At 50.5% G+C, this 21,044-nt stretch overlaps 1 protein-coding gene across 1 annotated transcript in view; it reads right to left on the bottom strand.

Moving 5' to 3' along the window:
* PPP4R3A (protein phosphatase 4 regulatory subunit 3A) overlaps positions 1 to 21,044 on the bottom strand; it is a 71,697-nt gene that overhangs the window by 34,386 nt on the left and 16,267 nt on the right. Inside the window, exons 3-6 of the mRNA XM_075330990.1 lie at positions 20,708 to 20,806; positions 19,201 to 19,818; positions 6,591 to 6,668; positions 6,367 to 6,483 (exon numbers count right to left, since the gene is read on the bottom strand). Of these exons, the coding sequence (XP_075187105.1) occupies positions 6,367 to 6,483; positions 6,591 to 6,668; positions 19,201 to 19,818; positions 20,708 to 20,806 (912 nt within the window). The remainder of the gene's footprint in view (positions 1 to 6,366; positions 6,484 to 6,590; positions 6,669 to 19,200; positions 19,819 to 20,707; positions 20,807 to 21,044) is intronic.

Raw genomic sequence — 21,044 nt, forward strand, 5'->3', positions numbered from 1 at the left:
CCGGTACGATGTTGTCGTTCCTGCAGCTCCACACATCGCTGTATGTGACACTGCAGGAGCGACGAACATCTCCTTACCTGCCTCCAGCGACAATGCAGAAGGAAGAAGGTGGGCGGGATATATTGTCCCGCTCATCTCCGCCCCTCCGCTTCCATTGGCCGGCCGCTTAGTGACGTTGCTATGACGCCGAACGCACCTCCCACTTAAAGGAGATATTATTCGGCGGTCACAGCGACGTCACCGACCAGGTATGTGCGTGTGAAGCGGCCGTAGCAATAATGTTCGCTACGGCAGCAATCCTCACATATCGCATGTGCGACGGGGGCGGGTGCTATTGCGCTGGACATCGCTAGCAATTGCTAGCGATGTCGTAGCGTGTAAAGCGGCCCTTAGGCCAAGTTCAGATGGCCATAAATGCAGATGGCTGCTTTTACATTGCATGCATTATTCTAGCCCATAATAAAGGTACAATGTTACCCGTTTTTCCCCCATGAACAGCCTATATGTAAAAAAGAGAATTTTGTTTACTTACCGTAAATTCTTTTTCTTATAGTTCCGTATTGGGAGACCCAGACCATGGGTGTTTAGCTTCTGCCTCCGGAGGACACACAAAGTACTACACTAAAAAGTGTAGCTCCTCCCTCTGAGCTTATACACCCCCTGGATAACCAGATCTAGCCAGTTTAGTGCAAAAGCTGAAGGAGAATAGCCACCCACAAGTAGAACAGAGCAAGAGCCGGAACAACCGGAGACTCTGTCCACGACAACAGCCGGTGATAACACACGGAACAAGAAAAATGCCAACAGGCAACAGGGAGGGAGCTGGGTCTCCCAATACGGAACTATAAGAAAAAGAATTTACGGTAAGTAAACAAAATTCTCTTTTTCTTCATCGTTCCTTTGGGAGACCCAGACTATGGGACATTCCAAAGCTGTCCCTGGGTGGGAAAGAAACAGTATAAACTAAGAAGTAGGCAGGACCTAACTTCACAAGTGGGCGACAGCTGCCTGAAGGATGCGTCTGCCCAAGCTTGCATCTGCCGAAGCATGAGCATGCACTTGGTAGTGCTTCGAAAAGGTATGCAGGCTAGTCCAAGTGGCAGCCTGACAGACCTGCTGAGCCGTAGCCTGGTGCCTGAAAGCCCAAGAGGCACCGACAGCTCTGGTCGAGTGCGCCTTGATCCCCGGCGGGGAAGGCACCTGAGTACACTGGTAGGCATCGGAAATGGCCGACCTAATCCAACGAGCTAAGGTCGGCTTAGAAGCCGAGAGGCCCTTACGCCGACCTGTGGTTAGCACAAAAAGAGAGGTGCACCGCCTAAGTGCAGCGGTGCGAGACACATAGATCCGGAGAGCACGCACCAGATCCAGATTATGCAGCGCTTTTTCAAAGCGATGAACAGGAGCCGGACAGAAGGAAGGTAGGGTAATGTCCTGGTTAAGGTGGAAAGGAGAGACCACCTTAGGAAGAAAGTCCGGAGTCAGACGGAGAACCACCTTGTCTTGATGAAAAACCAAAAAAGGTGACTCCGAAGAGAGCGCAGCCAAATCAGAGACTCTCCTGAGAGAAGTTATGGCCACCAGAAAGGCCACTTTCTGTGAAAGACAATACAAGGAAACCTCCCTAAGAGGCTCAAAGGGGGGTTTCTGCAAAACCGTGAGAACCAAATTAAGGTCCCATGGATCCAAGGGCCGCCGGTAGGGCGGAATGATGTCAGACGCGCCCTGCATGAAGGTGCGGACCTGAGCCAGCCGAGCGAGACGTCGCTGGAACAGGACTGATAGAGCTGAGACTTGTCCCTTGAGAGAGTTGAGGGATAGTCCTAGCTGCAGACCGGACTGTAGAAAAGACAGAAGGGTCGGCAAGGAGAAAGGCCAAGGAGGATGGTCGGTAGAGCGACACCAGGACAGGAAAATTCTCCAGGTCCTGTGATAGATCTTAGCGGAGGAAGCCTTACGGGCCCGGGTCATAGTGGAGATGACTTCAGGAGGAATACCAGAAGCCGCCAAAATCCAGGACTCAAGAGCCACGCCGTCAATCTGAGAGCCGCAGAATTCAGACGGAAAAACGGACCTTGCGAGAGAAGGTCTGGATGGTCCGGAAGATGCCACGGCATCTCTACGGACAGATGGAGCAGGTCTGGATACCAAGCTCGCCTGGGCCAGTCCGGTGCAATGAGGATGACTCGACGGCCCTCCATTCTGATCTTGCGCAGGACTCTGGGCAAGAGCGCTAGAGGGGGAAACACGTAGGACAGACGAAACTGGGACCAGTCTTGAACCAGAGCGTCCGCGGCGAATGCCTGAGGATCGTGGGAGCGAGCCACGTAAACAGGAACTTTGTTGTTGTGACGGGATGCCATTAGGTCCACGTCCGGAGTGCCCCATTTGCGGCAGATTGACTGAAACACTGCCGGGTGCAGGGACCACTCGCCACCGTCCACGCTTTGACGGCTGAGATAATCTGCTTCCCAGTTTTCCACGCCTGGTATGTGGACTGCGGATATGGTGGACCCAGAGTCCTCCACCCATTGAAGGATGCGTTGTACCTCCAACATTGCCAGGCGGCTGCGTGTCCCGCCTTGGTGATTGATGTAGGCAACCGCTGTCGCGTTGTCTGACTGGACTCGAATGTGCCTGCCGGCCAACAGGTGGTGAAAAGCTAGGAGAGCTAGAAGCACAGCTCGGGTTTCCAGCACATTGATTGAAAGGGCTGATTCGGACGGAGTCCAAGTGCCCTGCGCTCTGTGGTGGAGACATACCGCTCCCCAGCCGGATAGACTGGCATCCGTGGTGAGGATCACCCAGGACGGGGCCAGGAAGGAGCGCCCCTGGGACAGAGAGAGGGGCCGAAGCCACCACTGAAGGGAGCCCCTGGTCTGTGGCGACAGAGCCACTAACCTGTGCAAGGAGGAAGTCCGCTTGTCCCAACAGCGGAGAATGTCCAGCTGCAGAGGACGCAGATGGAACTGGGCAAAGGGAACAGCCTCCATTGACGCCACCATCTGACCCAGCACCTGCATTAGGTGCCTGATGGAATGACGGCGGGACCTCAGCAGAGAGCGCACCGCCAGATGGAGGGACTGCTGTTTGACTAAGGGCAACTTCACAAGTGCCGGCAGAGTCTCGAACTGCATCCCTAGGTACGTGAGACTCTGGGTCGGAGTCAGAGTGGATTTGGGCAGATTGACCAGCCACCCGAATTGGGCTAGAGTGGCGAGAGTGAGCGAGACACTCCGCTGACAGTCTGCGCTGGATGACGCCTTGACTAGAAGGTCGTCCAGGTAAGGAATCACTGCCAACCCCTGGAGGTGCAGAACCGCAACCACAGCTGCCATGACCTTGGTGAATACCCGAGGGGCTGTGGCCAACCCGAAGGGGAGAGCCACGAATTGGAAATGATCTTCTCCTATTGCAAAACGTAGCCAACGCTGGTGTGAAACTGCAATTGGCACATGCAGATAGGCATCTCTGATGTCGATGGACGCTACGAAATCCCCTTGGGTCATTGAGGCAATGACTGATCGCAGAGACTCCATGCGAAAGTGCCGCACCTGAACATGCTTGTTGAGAAGCTTGAGATCCAGGATGGGCCGGAAGGTACCGTCCCCTTTTTGGGGACTAGGAAGAGATTTGAGTAGAAACCTCTGAACCGTTCCCGGGCGGGAACCGGTACAATTACTCAGTTGGCCTGCAAGGATGCCACGGCCTGTGAGAAGGCGGCGGCCTTGGAGCAGGGGGGGTTGAGAGAAAAAATCTGTCTGGCGGGCTGGAAGAGAATTCTATCCTGTAGCCGTGGGAGATGATATCTCTCACCCACTGATCGGAGACGTGTTGAAACCAAGCGTCGCCAAAGTGGGAGAGCCTGCCACCGACTAAGGACGTTGCTGGGGTAGGCAGATAGTCACGAGGAGGCTGCCTTAGTGGCAGCACCTCCTGCGGTCTTCTGTGGACGCGCTTTTGGGCGCCAGTTGGATTTCTGGTCCTTGGCTGAGTTAGTGGACGAGGCCGAGGGCTTAGAGGACGACCAGTTGGAGGAACGAAAGGAGCGAAACCTCGACTGATTCCTACCCTGGACAGGTTTCCTGGTTTTGGTTTGTGGCATGGAAGTACTCTTCCCGCCAGTAGCTTCCTTAATAATTTCTTCCAGCTGTTCTCCGAACAGCCGGGACCCAGCAAAAGGGAGCCCAGCAAGGTACTTCTTAGAAGAAGCATCTGCCTTCCACTCTCGAAGCCACAAGATCCTGCGGATAGCGAGGGAATTAGCCGAAGCCACCGCAGTGCGGTGAGAAGCCTCCAGCATGGCAGACATGGCATAGGATGAAAAAGCCAAAGCTTGGGAAGTCAAGGCAACCATTTCGGGCATAGATTCCCTGGTGAGGGAATGCATCTCCTCCAGAGAAGCAGAGATGGCTTTGAGAGCCCACTCTGCTGCAAAGGTCAGGGAAAAGGAGGCCCCCGCCGCCTCATATACAGATTTGGCCAGAAGGTCAACCTGGCGGTCAGTGGAATCCTTAAGGGAGGTGTCATCAGCCACCGACACAACGGTCCAGGCTGAGAGCCTAGACACCGGGGGGTTTACCTTTGGGGACTGAGCCCACTCCTTGACCACCTCAGGTGGAAAGGGAAAACGGTCATCAGAACCACGCTTTGGGAAGCGTTTGTCAGGACAGATCAATGGGGTACATGGAGTTAGCCTCCGAACCCCCTGTAAAGGCATCCTCCTCATCCTGCGAGTCCGCTCTTGAATCAGAGCCGCGGGAGGAGGTGGGAGAGGGAACCCTACGTCTCTTCTCAGGAGGACTGGGTCTGGGACCTGATGATGAATCCCCTGTGAGCTCCGGTCCTGAGAGAGACCTAGCAGCAGAGGCACCCTGTGAGGGGGGCTGATGCAGATTCAGCAAAGTCCTGGACAGAAGTCCCATGGACTCAGCAAAAGACTGGGAGATAGACCTAGAAAAGGATTCTACCCAAGCCGGGGGTTCAGCCACAGGAGCAGGAGCAGCCTGAGAGACCACTGGGGGTGAGACTCCAGGCTGTGGCACCGCCAAGGTAGAGCAGGCATCACAATGTGGATAGGTGCTCGGTTCAGGCAGCAGGAGCTTACATGCAGCGCATACAGAGTAAAGCTTTGGAGCCTTGCTCCTCGTGTGAGACATGCTGCTGAAGTGGGGGCTCTGCCAGACAATGAACCCCAGAGAGTATATCAGAGGTCCACAACCAGAACCGGTTGTGGCTTACCAGACCGCTGTGCTGTGCAGAGCGGTGTTGTGTGCCCTTCAGATCCCGAAGCCCGGACCCCCAAACACAGCACCTCAGCAGGGATGCAGAGACCAGCGCTGAGTGAACGATGAGAAAATGGCCGCCGGAGCGAAGAGAGGGGGCGGGATCTGGAGGGCCATAGAGACCTACAGGGGAGGAGACACTCACAGCAGTGGGGAGTGTCCCTCCCTTGTGCAGAACGGCCGCCGGGAGGAGCCGCGCTGTCCCTCTGCATGAGTGACATGTGAGGGCAGTGAAACGAAACTAGGCCTCCGGCAAAGCCGGGGCCTAAATTTGAGCGGCGAGGCCGACGCGCAGGCACCATCGGCGCGGTTCTCGGGCGATAGCTAGAGAACCCGCCGGAAATGTCAGTAAATACAGCAAACACACTCTCCCCAAACAATACAGCACAGGGACCCCCAAATATAAACGCCTCAGGTACTTAGCTGCTGAGACGCAAGGCCATGTCCCTGGGGATGAGTGCTCCGGTCCAGCAGGGTCCTGAAGGGCTGCGGATGGAGACCGGTCTCCTGCCAGGCATGGAGACCGTGCTGGCTCCCACTTCAAGCCAGAGCCCAGGAGGGATGGTGAAGGAGCACGGCATGCAAGGCTCCAGCCTAGGAAATCAACCTTACAACACCGCCGACACAGTGGGGTGAGAAGGGACATGCTGGGGGTCCAGACGTGGACCCGCAGTTCTTCAAACTCATTCCAAAAGGAAAAAATCATATGAGAATGCATGTAAGGATGTAACACAAAGCGATAAACTGGCTGGGTCTGCTCACCAGGGGGGTGTACAAGCTCAGAGGGAGAAGCTACACTTTTTAGTGTAGTACTTTGTGTGTCCTCCGGAGGCAGAAGCTAAACACCCATGGTCTGGGTCTCCCAAAGGAACGATAAAGAAATTGGCCATGTGCACTGGCTATAATAAGTCTATGTGCAGGACGTGGCGCACCCAGACCAATTATACAGTCATCTAAAGATAATGGGAAAGATAGCACAGTGCAAAGATGTTATTTCCATCACCACCACCCCATTTGCTCCATCCATATATAATACTTCATTATAAAAATCAATGTACAGTGCAGACCCCGTGCCACTTACCAGTATTACTTCCAGAGCAGGCAGGATGCCCATGTTAGATAAGGTCTTGAAGAAGGTATCTCTGTTCTGAGGTTGTAATGTTTGGGAAAAAGCACAAAATTCTTTCAGGAAATTCACCTGTAAAAGCAAAAATCAGTCCAAGGGAGATACAATTTTTTTTGGTTAATGAATCCATAACCGAGTGTAGAGAGTTTCAGTACAAGGTCTTCCGCAGTTTCACGTACCAGCTCCTGACGCTTCTCATCATCTGTCGCTTCATCTGTCAAGTGCGCAAATAATTCTGTTAAAAATTTCTCATCCTCCTAAAAGTCAAGAGGACAATTAGAGTCATTGGTTTTTATAGTAATCGTTGGCAGGAAGATATTATATTATGTATATGACACACTGATAGATATTTCTCATAAGTTTAGATGCATTCGCTACAAACAGTTCTGTATAAAAGAGTGCAAAACCAGAAACAAGAGTCTGACGGACCAATTTTAGTGGTTGAGCTCAATCATGTTCTGCCATCCTGACAGTAACGATAACTGTACATTAAAACAAAGAAAATAAAATCATATCCTGAAGTGAAATATGGAGGCTATGTTCCCACGTAGCGTCACCTAGTTTTTAGTGCTACGAACATGCGTGAACAAAAGGGTAAGTGCAGGAATAATGCAATATGAAGAGGAGACTGCGATTGTGAGTTTCGGGCAGAAAAAAAGCAGCATTTTCACAAGTGGGAACGTAGACGATCCGGTCACAGGAGCTATAAGCCAGATCTCATCATGTCAATGCAGAACTATTTAAGCCGATAATATACACTTCATGCATGTTAAAGACTCATGGATCTAGACAATAGGGTGCTCTGGAAAACATTCCTGAAGAGGGCTTCTGATGGACACCTAAATTCAATATCAACTGCAAAAAAGTAAACAAATGAAGTCATCTGGAATGAGTATCCGTTTTGTATATCTCACAATCATAACAGTAGGTCCCCAGCCAAAATTTAGGCTGGGTCTGGACAGCGATCCTTGTTCTCTGCTGCTGTCACACAGAACTGTAATGCGGGGGGATAAAGCCCCCTTGCAACCATTCCCCGTAGGGTAGCTTCAAATTAAAAAAAATACAACTGGTTCTGATTTTTTTCATTTGCATGTCAGAGTCATGGTGCCCTGAAAATCTTACTGCGTCCCATTCACATGCATTACGCAGGATGCATCAACGACATATAGACACTTGTCACCACATAACCTGGTTTGCCGTTCAGCCCCAACCATAAAACTATGTGCCCACGCTGCGGAAAATATGCGGAATTTGCGGCGATTTTTTCACGGAAATTCCGCGGATTTTTCAAAAATCCGCAGTACAGTGAGTCCCCAGCCATTTCTATGGCATTTGGGAACTACTGTGCCCATACTGCATTTTTTTTCCGCAGCGGAAATGATGCGAATTTCCCTGCGGAAAAATCTGCAGCATGTGAATTATTCCTGCAGATTTCTCCGCAGGGTCCCATACATACCTGCCTTGATACCGAAGTCACCGAAGTCACTTCGTCGGGTGCAGACTGGAGCGCAGTGAAGCCATGAGCAGGAAGGAGGAGGTGGGCCTGGCCTGCACTGCACGAGCTCCGGTCATGTGACAGCCGGAGCTAGTTCAGGCCCGCTCACCTTCTCCTGCAATGTGCAGACAAACACAGCCGGAAAGCGAGGTGCTGCATGATGGAGGTATGAACTCCCCGATCACTCAGCACTTGTTCTGCATTGAGGATGCAGTGCCGAAGCCATGGTACTGTATCCTCAATGCAGAATGCCCGCACCATATCCGCAGGACATTCCGCAGCATGGAAACAGACGAAGTTGTGCTGCAGATTTCTGGGAGCTCCTGCGGATATGTCCGCAGGACACTCTCTCCGTGGGCACAAAGCCTTAGGGTTCACTTGCTGTACTTATTTTTAATACTCTGCTTGCTTTCAGTGAGTGAAACCATTTCATGAATGCTATGCCCAATCCTGGCTTCCTTCTGCTCACACTTTCTTGATCCCAAAATAACAGCAATCAGATCTGTAGGAACATGCACTGGCAGCGAGGTTTTATGCACAATCCAAAGAACAAAACAGGGACATAACATTAATGCTCTGTGCGCACTGGGAAATGGAATTTTCTTGAGAAAATTCCGCATGCTCTCAAAGATTACCGCACCCGCGGTAAAAAACCGCGGGAAACCGCACCCGAAAACCGCATGCGGTTTGCTGCGGTTTTACCGCGGTATTGCCGCGTGCGGGTTGGGATGTGCTTTATTGCATTCAATGCAATAAAGCACATTGAAGAAAAAAAAAAAAAAAAAAACACATTTAATTCTGATAGTAGATAGACAGAAGAATAGATAGAGGGATAGATAGATAGACAGAGGGATAGATAGAGGGATAGATAGAGGACAGATCGCTACATTTCCCACGGTCGGCAGTGAGTTCACATTACCGGCCGTGGGAAATGACCGGTAATTACCTCTGCTGTCTGCTGCATTCAGCCTGTGTCTGTGACAGTCGCGGCTGGATGTCAGCAGTGCAGGACGCCGGAGCCGGAGCTGTGGATGTCGGAGCGGTGGATTACGCCGGAGCTTTGTTTGGGGGGGGTTAATAAAATGGTGAACGAGGCTTGTTGGTTTTATTTAAAATAAAGGATTTTTCGGTGTCTGTGTTTTTTTCACTTTACTTACGGGTTGATCATGTCAGCTGTCACATAGACGCTGCCATGATCAAGCCTGGGGTTAATGGCGGTGGTCCCCCATCACCATTAACCCCTTGTATTACCTTGCCAGCACTGCTACACGGTGGCAAGAAGAGCAGAGGACACGCCGGTGCTGCCGCATATTGCATGCGACAGTGCCGGGGCAGCTGCGGCTGATATTCTCGGCTGCCGGAGGGGGAGTGAGGCGGGGGACATTACCCCTGCCCCTCTCCCTCCCCAGCCTGACAATACCGGGCCGCCGCTGTGTGCTTACCTCGGCTGGAAGGTAAATATGCAGCGGAGCCCACGTTCTTTTTTTCCTATATTTCCGTTTTATTTCTATTTGTGTTCTATGTGTCTGTGTCTATGTGTTCTGTGTCTGTGATCTGTGTGTGTGTTTACTCTGTGCACGGCTTCCTCTTCCTGTAATGACATCACTTCCCTGCAAAACCGCAAGCAAGTGATGCACATTACCGGAGGTAAACCGCGAAATACCGCAGGGAATAACGCAGCAAAACGCAGTGAACCGCACAGAATTTGCTGCCTGCGTTATTCCCTGCGGGATTTCATGATTAACATTGAGTCAATGAAGTGAAATCCCGCAGCGATGTGCGGAAAAGAAGTGACATGCACTTGTTTTTGCTGCGGGATTCCCGCAGCAAAACATGCAGCTGTCAAATTCCGCCCAGTGCGCACAGGATTTTTTTTCTCCATAGGATTTGCTGGTGATTCACTGCAGAGATGTTATGAACATTTTCTGCAGCGAAACATGCAGCAAATCCGCGGCAAAATCCGGTAAGTGCGCACATAGCCTAAAAGTTTTTTTCTCCGTAACAAAATCATTTCTTTATATAACAGATCGTATTTTTCAGATTATAGGACGCACTTTTCCTCCCAAACATTTGGGAAGAAAAAAAGAGAATTTTGTTACTTACCGTAAATTCTTTTTCTTATAGTTCCGTATTGGGAGACCCAGACCATGGGTGTTTAGCTTCTGCCTCCGGAGGACACACAAAGTACTACACTAAAAAGTGTAGCTCCTCCCTCTGAGCGTATACACCCCCTGGTGAGCCAGTCCTAGCCAGTTTAGTGCAAAAGCTGAAGGAGAATAGCCACCCACAAGTAGAACAGAGCAAGAGCTGGAACAACCGGAGACTCTGTCCACGACAACAGCCGGTGATAACACGCGGAACAAGAAACTGCCAACAGGCAACAGGGAGGGAGCTGGGTCTCCCAATACGGAACTATAAGAAAAAGAATTTACGGTAAGTAACAAAATTCTCTTTTTCTTCATCGTTCCTTATGGGAGACCCAGACCATGGGACGTCTCAAAGCAGTCCATTGGTGGGAAATAAACAGTATAAACTAAGGAGTAGGCAGAACCTAACTTCACAAGTGGGCGACAGACGCCTGAAGGATGCGTCTGCCCAAGCTCGCATCTGCCGAAGCATGAGCATGCACTTGGTAGTGCTTCGAGAAGGTGTGCAGACTAGTCCAAGTGGCAGCCTGACAGACCTGCTGAGCCGTAGCCTGGTGCCTGAAAGCCCAAGAGGCACCGACAGCTCTGGTCGAGTGTGCCTTGATCCCCGGCGGGGGAGGCACCTGAGTACTCTGGTAGGCGTCTGAAATGGTCGATCTAATCCAACGGGCTAAGGTCGGCTTAGAAGCAGGGAGGCCCTTGCGCCGACCTGTGGTTAGCACAAAAAGAGAGGTGCACCGCCTAAGCGCAGCGGTGCGAGACACATAGATCCGGAGAGCACGCACCAGATCTAGAGTATGCAGCGCTTTTTCAAAGCGATGGACAGAAGGAAGGTAGGGTAATGTCCTGGTTAAGGTGGAAAGGAGAAACCACCTTAGGAAGAAAGTCCGGAGTCGGACGGAGAACCACCTTGTCTTGATGAAAAACTAAAAAAGGTGACTTCGAGGAGAGCGCAGCCAAATCAAGAGACTCTCCTGAGGGAAGTTATGGCCACTAGAAAGGCCACCTTTTGAGAAAGACGATACAAAGAAACCTCCCTAAGAGGCTCAAAAGGGGGTTTCTGCAATACCGTGAGGACCAAGTTAAGGTCCCAGGGATCCAAGGGCCGCCGATAAGGCGGAATGATGTGAGACGCGCCTTGCATGAAGGTGCGGACCTGAGCCAGCCGAGCGAGACGCCGCTGGAACAGAACTGACAGAGCTGAGACTTGTCCCTTGAGAGAGTTGAGGGACAGTCCTAGCTGCAGACCGGACTGTAGAAAAGACAGAAGGGTTGGCAAGGAGAATGGCCAAGGAGGATGGTCGGTAGAGCGACACCAGGACAGGAAAATTTTCCAAGTCCTGTGATAGATCTTAGCGGAGGAAGACTTACGGGCCAGAGTCATAGTGGAGATGACTTCAGGAGGAATACAAGAAGCCGTCAAAATCCAGGACTCAAGAGCCACGCCGTCAATTTGAGAGCCGCAGAATTCGGGCGGAAAAACGGACCTTGCGAGAGTAGGTCTGGACGGTCCGGGAGATGCCACGGCATCTCTACGGACAGGTGGAGCAGGTCCGGATACCAAGCTCGCCTGGGCCAGTCCGGTGCAATGAGGATGACTCGACGGCCCTCCATTCTGATCTTGCGAAGGACTCTGGGCAAGAGAGCTAGAGGGGGAAACACGTAAGACAGACGAAACTGGGACCAGTCTTGAACCAGAGCGTCCGCGGCGAAGGCCTGAGGATCGAGGTAGCGAGCCACGTAAACAGGAACTTTGTTGTTGTGACGGGATGCCATTAGGTCCACGTCCGGAGTGCCCCATTTGCAGCAGATTGACTGAAACACTGCCGGGTGCAGGGACCACTCGCCACCGTCCACGCTTTGACGGCTGAGATAATCTGCCTCCCAGTTTTCCACGCCTGGTATGTGGGCTGCGGATATGGTGGACTTTGAGTCCTCCGCCCATTGAAGGATGCGTTGTACCTCCATCATTGCCAGGCGGCTGCGTGTCCCGCCTTGGTGATTATGTAGGCAACCGCTGTCGCGTTGTCTGACTGAACTCTAATGTGCCTGCCCGCCAACAGGTGGTGAAAAGCTAGGAGAGCTAGAAGCACGGCTCTGGTTTCCAGCACATTGATTGAAAGGGCTGACTCAGACGGAGTCCAAGTGCCCTGCGCTCTGTGGTGGAGACATACTGCCCCCCAGCCGGATAGACTGGCATCCGTGGTGAGGATCACCCAGGACGGGGCCAGGAAGGAGCGCCCCTGGGACAGAGAGAGGGGCCGAAGCCACCACTGAAGGGAGCTCCTGGTCCGTGGCGACAGAGCCACTAACTTGTGCAAGGAGGAAGGCCGCTTGTCCCAACAGCGGAGAATGTCCAGCTGCAGCGGGCGCAGATGGAACTGAGCAAAGGGAACAGCCTCCATGGACGCCACCATTTGACCCAACACCTGCATCAGACGCCTGAGAGTATAACGGCGGGGCCTCAGAAGACAGCGCACCGCCAGCTGGAGTGACAGCTGTTTGTTTAAGGGCAACTTCACTAGAGCCGACAAAGTCTCAAACTGCATCCCTAGGTACGTGAGCTTCTGGGTCGGAGTCAGAGTGGATTTGGGCAGATTGACAAACCACCCGAATTGGGCTAGAGTGGCGAGAGTGAGCGAGACACTCCGCTGACAGTCTGCGCTGGATGAAGCCTTGACTAGAAGGTCGTCCAGGTAAGGAATCACTGCCAACCCCTGGAGGTGCAGAACCGCAATCACTGCTGCCATGACCTTGGTGAATACCCGAGGGCCCGTGGCTAACCCGAAGGGGAGAGCCACGAATTGGAAATGATCTTCTCCTATTGCAAAACGTAGCCAACGCTGGTGTGAAACTGCAATTGGCACATGCAGATAGGCATCTCTGATGTCGATGGACGCCAGGAAATCCCCTTGGGTCATTGAGGCAATGACTGATCGCAGAGACTCCATGTGAAAGTGCCGCACCTGAACATGCTTGTTGAGAAGCTTGAGATCCAGGATGGGCCGGAAGGTACCGTCCTTTTTGGGAACTAGGAAGAGATTTGAGTAGAAACCTCTGAACCGTTCCCGGGCGGGAACTGGTACAATTACTCCGTTGGCCTGCAAGGCTGCCACGGCCTGTGAGAAGGCGGCGGCCTTGGAGCAGGGGGGAGTTGAGAGAAAAAATCTGTTTGGCGGGCTGGAAGAAAATTCTATCCTGTAGCCGTGGGAGATGATATCCCGCACCCACTGATCGGAGACGTGTTGAAACTAAGCGTCGCCAAAGTGGGAGAGCCTGCCACCGACTAAGGACATTGCCGGAGCAGGCAGAGAGTCACGAGGAGGCTGCCTTAGTGGCAGCACCTCCTGCGGTCTTCTGAGGACGCGCTTTTGGGCACCAGTTGGATTTCTGGTCCTTAGCTGAGTTAGTGGACGAGGCCGAGGGCTTAGAGGACGACCAGTTGGAGGAACGAAAGGAGCGAAACCTCGACTGATTCCTACCCTGGGCAGGTTTCCTGGTTTTGGTTTGTGGCATGGAAGTACTCTTCCCGCCAGTAGCTTCTTTAATAATTTCATCCAGCTGTTCTCCGAACAGCCGGGACCCAGCAAAAGGGAGCCCAGCAAGGTACTTCTTAGAAGAAGCATCTGCCTTCCACTCTCGAAGCCACAAGATCCTGCGGATAACGATGGAATTAGCCGAAGCCACCGCAGTGCGGTGAGAAGCCTCTAGCATGGTAGACATGGCATAAGATGAAAAAGCTGAAGCTTGAGAAGTTAAGGCAACCATCTCGGGCATAGATTGCCTGGTGAGGGAATGCATCTCCTCTAGAGAAGCAGAGATGGCTTTGAGAGCCCACACTGCTGGAAAAGTTGGGGAAAACGCGGCCACCGCCGCTTCATACACGGATTTGGCCAGAAGGTCAATCTGACGGTCAGTGGAATCCTTAAGGGAGGTGCCATCAGCCACCGACACAACGGTCCGGGCTGAGAGCCTAGACACCGGAGGGTCTACCTTTGGGGAGTGAGCCCACTCCTTGACCACCTCAGGTGGAAAGGGAAAACGGTCATCAGAACCACGCTTTGGGAGGTGTTTGTCAGGACAGGCCCTGGGTTTGGTCACAGTGGCCTGAAAACTGGAGTGGTTAAAGAACACACTCTTTGTCCTCTTAGGCGAGGTAAACTGGTGCTTTTCTGCCAGAGAGGGTTGCTCCTCTGATACTGACGGATTGAGATCCAGTACAGAATTAATGGAAGCAATCAAGTCACTAAGATCAGAGTCACCCTCGGAAAGATCAATGGGGTACATGGAGTTAGCCTCCGAGACCCCTGTAAAGGCATCCTCCTCGTCCTGCGAGTCAGCTCCTGAATCAGAGCCACGGGATGAGGAGGGAGAGGAAACCCTGCGTCTCCTCTTAGGAGTACGGGGTCTGGGCCCTGATGATGAATCCTCTGTGAGCTCCGGTGGACGGAGGTCAGAAGATAGAGATCCTAAGGGACCCTTAGCAGTAGAGGCACCCTGTGAAGGGGGCTGATGCATATTCATCAAAGTCCTGGACAGAAGTCCCATGGACTCAGCAAAAGACTGGGATATGGACCTAGAAAAGGATTCTACCCAGGCCGGGGGTTCAGCCACAGGTGCAGCAGCAGCCTGAGAGACCACTGGGGGTGAGACTCCAGGCTGTGGCACCGCCAAGTTAGAGCAGACATCACAATGTGGATAGGTGCTCGGCTCAGGCAGCAGGAGCTTACATGCAGCGCATACAGTATAAAGCTTTGGAGCCTTGCTCCTCGTGTGAGACATGCTGCTGGAGTGGGGACTCTACAAAGAGAATGAACCCCAGAGAGTATATCAGAGGTCCACAACCAGAGACCGGTTGTGGCTTACCAGACCGCTGGAAGCGGTGTTGTGTGCCCTCCAGATCCCGAAGCCCGGACCCCCAATGCACAGCACCTCAGCAGGGATGCAGAGTGCAGGCCAGCGCAGAGTGAACCCTGTCTGAGAAAATGGCCGCCGGAGCAAAGAGAGGGGGCAGGAGTTGGGGCGTTCCTGGAGGAGAGCGGGATCTGGAGGGCCATAGAGACCTACAGGGGAGGAGACACGCACAGCAGTGGGGAGTGTCCCTCCCCTGTGCAGGACGGCCGCCGGGAGGAGCCGAGCCTGTCCCTCTGCATGAGTGACATGCGAGGGCAGAGAACAGAAACTAGGCCTCCGGCAAAGCCGGGGCATAAATTTGAGCGGCGAGGCTGACGCGCAGGCACCATCGGCGTGGTTCTCGGGCGACAGCTAGAGAACCCGCCGGAAATGCCAATAAATACAGTAAGCACACTCTCCCCAAACAATAAAGCACAGGGACCCCCAACATATAAACGTCTCAGGTACTTAGCTGCTGAGACGCAGGGCCAGGTCCCTGGGGATGAGTGCTCCGGTCCAGCAGGGTCCTAAAGGGCTGTGAATGGAGACCGGTCTCCTGCCAGGCATGGAGACCGTGCTGGCTCCCACTTCAAGCCAGAGCCCAGGGGGGATGGTGAAGGAGCACGGCATGTAAGGCTCCAGCCTTGGAAATCAACCTTACAACACCACCGACACAATGGGGTGAGAAGCGACATGCCGGGGGTCCAGATGTGGACCCGCACTTCTTCAATCTCAATCCAAAAAAGGGAAAAAAATCATATGAGAATGCATGTGTGGATGTATGTCCTCCTGAACACAAAGCAATAAACTGGCTAGGACTGGCTCACCAGGGGGTGTATAAGCTCAGAGGGAGGAGCTACACTTTTAAGTGTAGTACTTTGTGTGTCCTCCGGAGGCAGAAGCTACACACCCAAGGTCTGAGTCTCCCAAAGGAACGATAAAGAAATGAGGGGAGCGTCTTATCTGAATAATGCTTACTGGGCATGGTGGAAAGATGTCACAGGAGCGATGCTGCAGGCGTAGTGCTGAAAGCTTCGGCGGTGCGGCCTTGAAATAATGACGCCCGAAGTCAGCGCGTGCACAGATGGAGCTCTCTGCTCAAGATCTCATCTGCGCACGCGCCGCTTCCAGCCCACTGATCTCCAAGCAGCAGGCTTAAGGAAAATAGCGCCCGGAGGCGGCGCATGCGCAGATGAGATCTTGAGCTGAGAGCTCCATCTGTACAAGCGCTGACTCTGGGCACCATTTCTTTGAAGCCCGCACCGCCGACAATTTTTGGAAGTTGTCTGCGTCACTGCGCCTGCAGCAGGCATCTGGGACACCTACCGCACCGTCCACAGCATCACCCTACTCCACCACCGCCCCTGCCTCCTGCGATGCCACACTACCACCACAGCCGCCCACTCCTGGTAAGACACCACCGGATTGTAAGACTGACCCCATTTCTTTTTTTAACCTTTTTTTACTCTTTAGGGTGCATCGTCTAATCCGGTACGTCTTATAAACAAGGAAATACGTTATATTTTTACGATTGCATAATAAGAGAACAAAACTCAACTTGGCCATTAAATACAAATCAGACAAAATTTGCCGATCATAATCAGACTGGATGGCGTCACATTTAGGGATGCCTCCAGACGGATTGTGCACGGCTCAAGCCAGCGCCTGGTACAGAGAATGTAGTAAAAAAATGCCATAATATAACATTTTTCTGCAATCAATTAGATTTAGTTATTTTATAGTGATAGTTGTTTTATTTCCTGGCAACTATAAAAATCAGCGTCAAGAATGAGAATCTAGCAACTAAAGTCTGCAGTACATTCATCCATATTATCAATGACCCAAGAACCCAGCATACTCCATAGCAGACCACAGCTCTAAAAACAGATCTCTACTGTATGGCGGTATTCACACTTCGGTCGCGGGTCTATTGCCTCAATCTTCATTTCATAGGCTGCAGATTTTGGGTCAGAGCATCACAGTGTATATCTTGGATCATAATACACAGATGTGCAAATCAGTCTTAGGCAGTAGTTGCACTTGCATATGACATGCGCGAGTCTCGCTTCGGTATCACCCAGCAAAGCCTGAGGCTCTCCGGACACTAGCATCTCAGCTACACAGAAATACATGCAGCCGACCCACTCCAGGTCCGGCGAGTGCGCGGCCGTGCCGGTTGATTCCGATGCGAGACTCGCGCATGTCATACGCAAGTGGAACTCCGGCCTTAGAAATATAACATTAAATTTCTATATGTAATACCTACTTGGTGTATGAGTGTCCAAAGCCACCGATTGTCAAACATGAGAAAAGTTACTATTATTACAACTCTACAATTGATGCGGGCAAAAAATAAGGACAAGCAACAAAGTTTTATGCAGACACCAAGGTTTCTGCTAAGCTTCCCTCAATTACTATGTTAATAAAGTACCTTGCATACACAAGCATAGCCATTATGTGAATACAGTCCTATACAAAATAGGGCAGTAAAATATGCATTTGTATTAACCATTAGAGAGAAGTCAAATGCTGAAGATCATCAATTAAGTTTCTTGAAAAACACTTGTAAGGCAAAAACACAGCTACTGTGGCCTCAAAACAGGTCATGTGTCTAACGACCGCTCTGTGCCAATGCTGAATCGCAGGATAATGTAGATTAATGTGGTATCATTGCAAACCGCAGGGCACCAGGACAAGAAAGTCACAAAACAGTGACCGAAACACTTGGATATTTTGTGATTTGCTTGTCACGGCACGTTGTAAGTCAAAATGCAACCCCCATTCACCTGCATTATTCTGTGCTGCAGCCAAAATGATCACATAGCCCCCCCAGCTTTAGTGATTTATAATACACATGTGTGTATATTTTATATATATATATATATATATATATATATATATATATATATAAAAAAAAATTTTTTGATCCACAGCATCTTGCACAAACAGTTCACATTACATTTGCTACAAAACATCAGGCAGAAAATTTGGAGCATTTAGACTGAGCCATAAAAGGGACCCTGTCACCAGATTTGTCCTCTATAAGCTGCAGCCACCACCCGTATTCCCTTATATACAGCAATCTAGTATACTATAAATAACAGCCCAGGCCTATCTGTATTATGTAAAAACCATCTTTTATTATAGTCACCTGAGAGCGGTCCGGTCTGATGGGCGTCACTGGTCTCGATCCATTACCTCCTCTCTTCCTTCCATCTCCGTCCTCCCTCCCAGCCCCATGTGGATGACGCGTCCTTCATCCACACAGAGGCCACCGTTGCGCTCCTACGCAGGCACACTTCTCTCTGCCCTGCTGCAGGCAAAGTACTGTAATGTGCAGGCACAGGGGAAAGGATAAAGACCACCTGCGCATGCGCACTACAATACTTTGATCTGCCCTCAGCAGGGCAGACAGAAGTGTGCCTGCGTAGGAGCGCAATGGTGGCCTCTGTGTGGATGAAGGACGCGTCATCCACACAGAGCAGGGAAGGAGGACGGAGATGGAAGCAAGAGTGGGGGCGCTGGACAAATAACAGCGACACCCTCAGACCGGACCGTCCCGCAAGTGATTATAAGATTTTTTTTCATGTTATCCAGATTGGCTTGGGCACTTATATATGGTATTCTAGAATGCCTTCTATAAGGGCTGAGTGGTGGTGGACTCAGCATATAGGGGGAAAAATCTGGCGACAGGTTCCCTTTAAAACGGAATTTATTGGCATCAATATTGTTGACCTATCTGTGGGATGTGGGGGGGGGGGGGGGCTGACATCCTGCACTGATCACCTATGGTGGTGAATATTGGGCACTGAACCCAGCACGGAGTTGTGATGCAGCTGCATGCATGTCGCCTGATTGTTACACAATGCTCCTCATCAGTATACTGTATCAATGATGTACCAGGGTAAATTACATTGAACAGCTTTTCATTATTTTTTAAACAAAAAATCACGATTGCCTTAATAAAAACATCACCCCTGCAGCAATAGTGCACAGACAGCGCTGGACACCGAGAGGGCAAGTACCTTCTGATTTTGTCATTTTTAACACAGCAATCATGATTTTACAAAAAGATGAAAGGGAAAAGCCCATTAAAAATAATGAGAATGAAAACACTAAAAACTAGCAATGATCCCAGAAATGAAATCTGACAAACGTAAACTTTGAAATCAACACTGGAAATAAAATCACAATCCCCACAATTCGTCGCTTTTCTCAGGTCGGTGGTAGAGGCGGCGAATATTCATAACTCACCTGTAACATACCAACTATCTCCACTTTATTAAAAAATATGAAGGAGTGAAGCGTAGACAACATGTTTTCTTCAAAGACAGAAGGGGTGGGCAATACCACGTCTTGTATGTACTGCACTCGGTACGTCTGGTGGATTTTCTGTTTTAGCTCGGGGTCCGATATGGGGATCACCTCCTTAAATTTTGCAGTTTTTGTTAGAAACTCCCTGTGCTTCCGCTGTACAGATAAGGAGGGGTCGTACTCCAGGCAGCCAATGATGTCCATGATGCAGTCTTCAGAAAACATGACTTCAAAGAGCGCAGTTCGGTTTAAGAGGAAAATGCCCTTAATAATTTCATACAAGTGGTGTAATCCTTCAACGTTCTCCAGGTCTTCACACACGTGAAAAAGTTCAAGGAGTTTTTTAATGTACCCCTCATTCTCTAAAGACAGCGATAATTTTTCACGCCGAAGCGGAGAGGGCAACGATGAGGCTACGACTTCAGCAATCTCCTCTAACCGACTAAGTTCACAGGATGGCAATTCCAAGCCTGGAGAGGACATATCCTCGAAACGCTCTTCTTCAGATTCATCCACCAGATCCTGAGTGATGTCCACGGAAGGATCTTTCCCTTGTACCTGCAGAAATAAAAAAAAAAACAAAAAAAAAACAACTATATTTGTATTGGTTTTACCGTAATTGCAAGTACATATAAATGTATAAGAATGCAAGAACAGAATCTATGAAGGGAAACGGAGCACATCTTACACTAAATACCATATGTAGAAATGGTTGTCCAAAGGACAAATTCCAGGACTCAGTAGATAATCTGAGGACCATGTGGAAGGTGCACATACGCCGAAACGCGTAGTCCGAGAGACCACTACCCCTATCCGATATTGGTCTTGCCCCACCGTGTGGATGTATTTTTAATAGAACTATTCAAATAAAATTGCAAAAACAAAAATTTTTTAAGAATATCTACTGAGTCCTGGAATTTGTCCACTGGAGTCTTTGGACAACCATTTCTACATTTGATTTTCGAGGCTGGCTCTTGCCCTATTTCCTTGTGGACTCTATATCCGGACCATATATGAGATTCCACACATCGGGGACTACCGGTAAACTGGCTTTAGAATTTTTTTTTTTTTTTTTTTTTTTTTTTAATACCACATGGTTTCCAAACTAAAGTTTGCACAGAAATGTTCTATGCGGGTGTCTGAGGACGGCACAGACCTCGTGGACAGACAAGGTTCATGTGCTGCAGTAATAACGCACATGCACACAACAGTGTAGTGCTGCTGCCGGGGCTTCCAGTGGCCTCATCGATGAGCCCGGAACAAACTGCAAATTACTGGAGGTAAATAACTTTTAAAATAAAAAAAAAGGGAAGAAAAATGTTCTGTCCACACATCAAATTATTAGGAGAAAAAGTGCAATACATATGGTTGTCATCAATCTTGTATAACCCACGCAAATTAAAAAGGATAAAAGCATGAGACCTAAGCACAGACACTCATTACGTACCTGACAAATTTTCTCCCAAATCTCGTCACATCCAGCCTTTTCTTGAAAACTCAATGCCAAATCATAGTTTTCAGCTTCTGACCAAACGATCAATGTGTCCTACAAAATATTAGTACACAAGAAGAAATGAGCAACAGAAAAAAGAAGGGAATTTTGTTTACTTACCGTAAATTCCTTTTCTTCTAGCTCCTATTGGGAGACCCAGACAATTGGGTGTATAGCTTCTGCCTCCGGAGGCCACACAAAGTATTACACTTTAAAAAGTGTAACCCCTCCCCTCTGCCTATACACCCCCCGTGCATCACGGGCTCCTCAGTTTTGGTGCCAAAGCAGGAAG

This window comes from Anomaloglossus baeobatrachus, chromosome 12 (genome assembly GCF_048569485.1).
Source record: "Anomaloglossus baeobatrachus isolate aAnoBae1 chromosome 12, aAnoBae1.hap1, whole genome shotgun sequence".
Lineage (NCBI taxonomy): Eukaryota > Metazoa > Chordata > Amphibia > Anura > Aromobatidae > Anomaloglossus > Anomaloglossus baeobatrachus.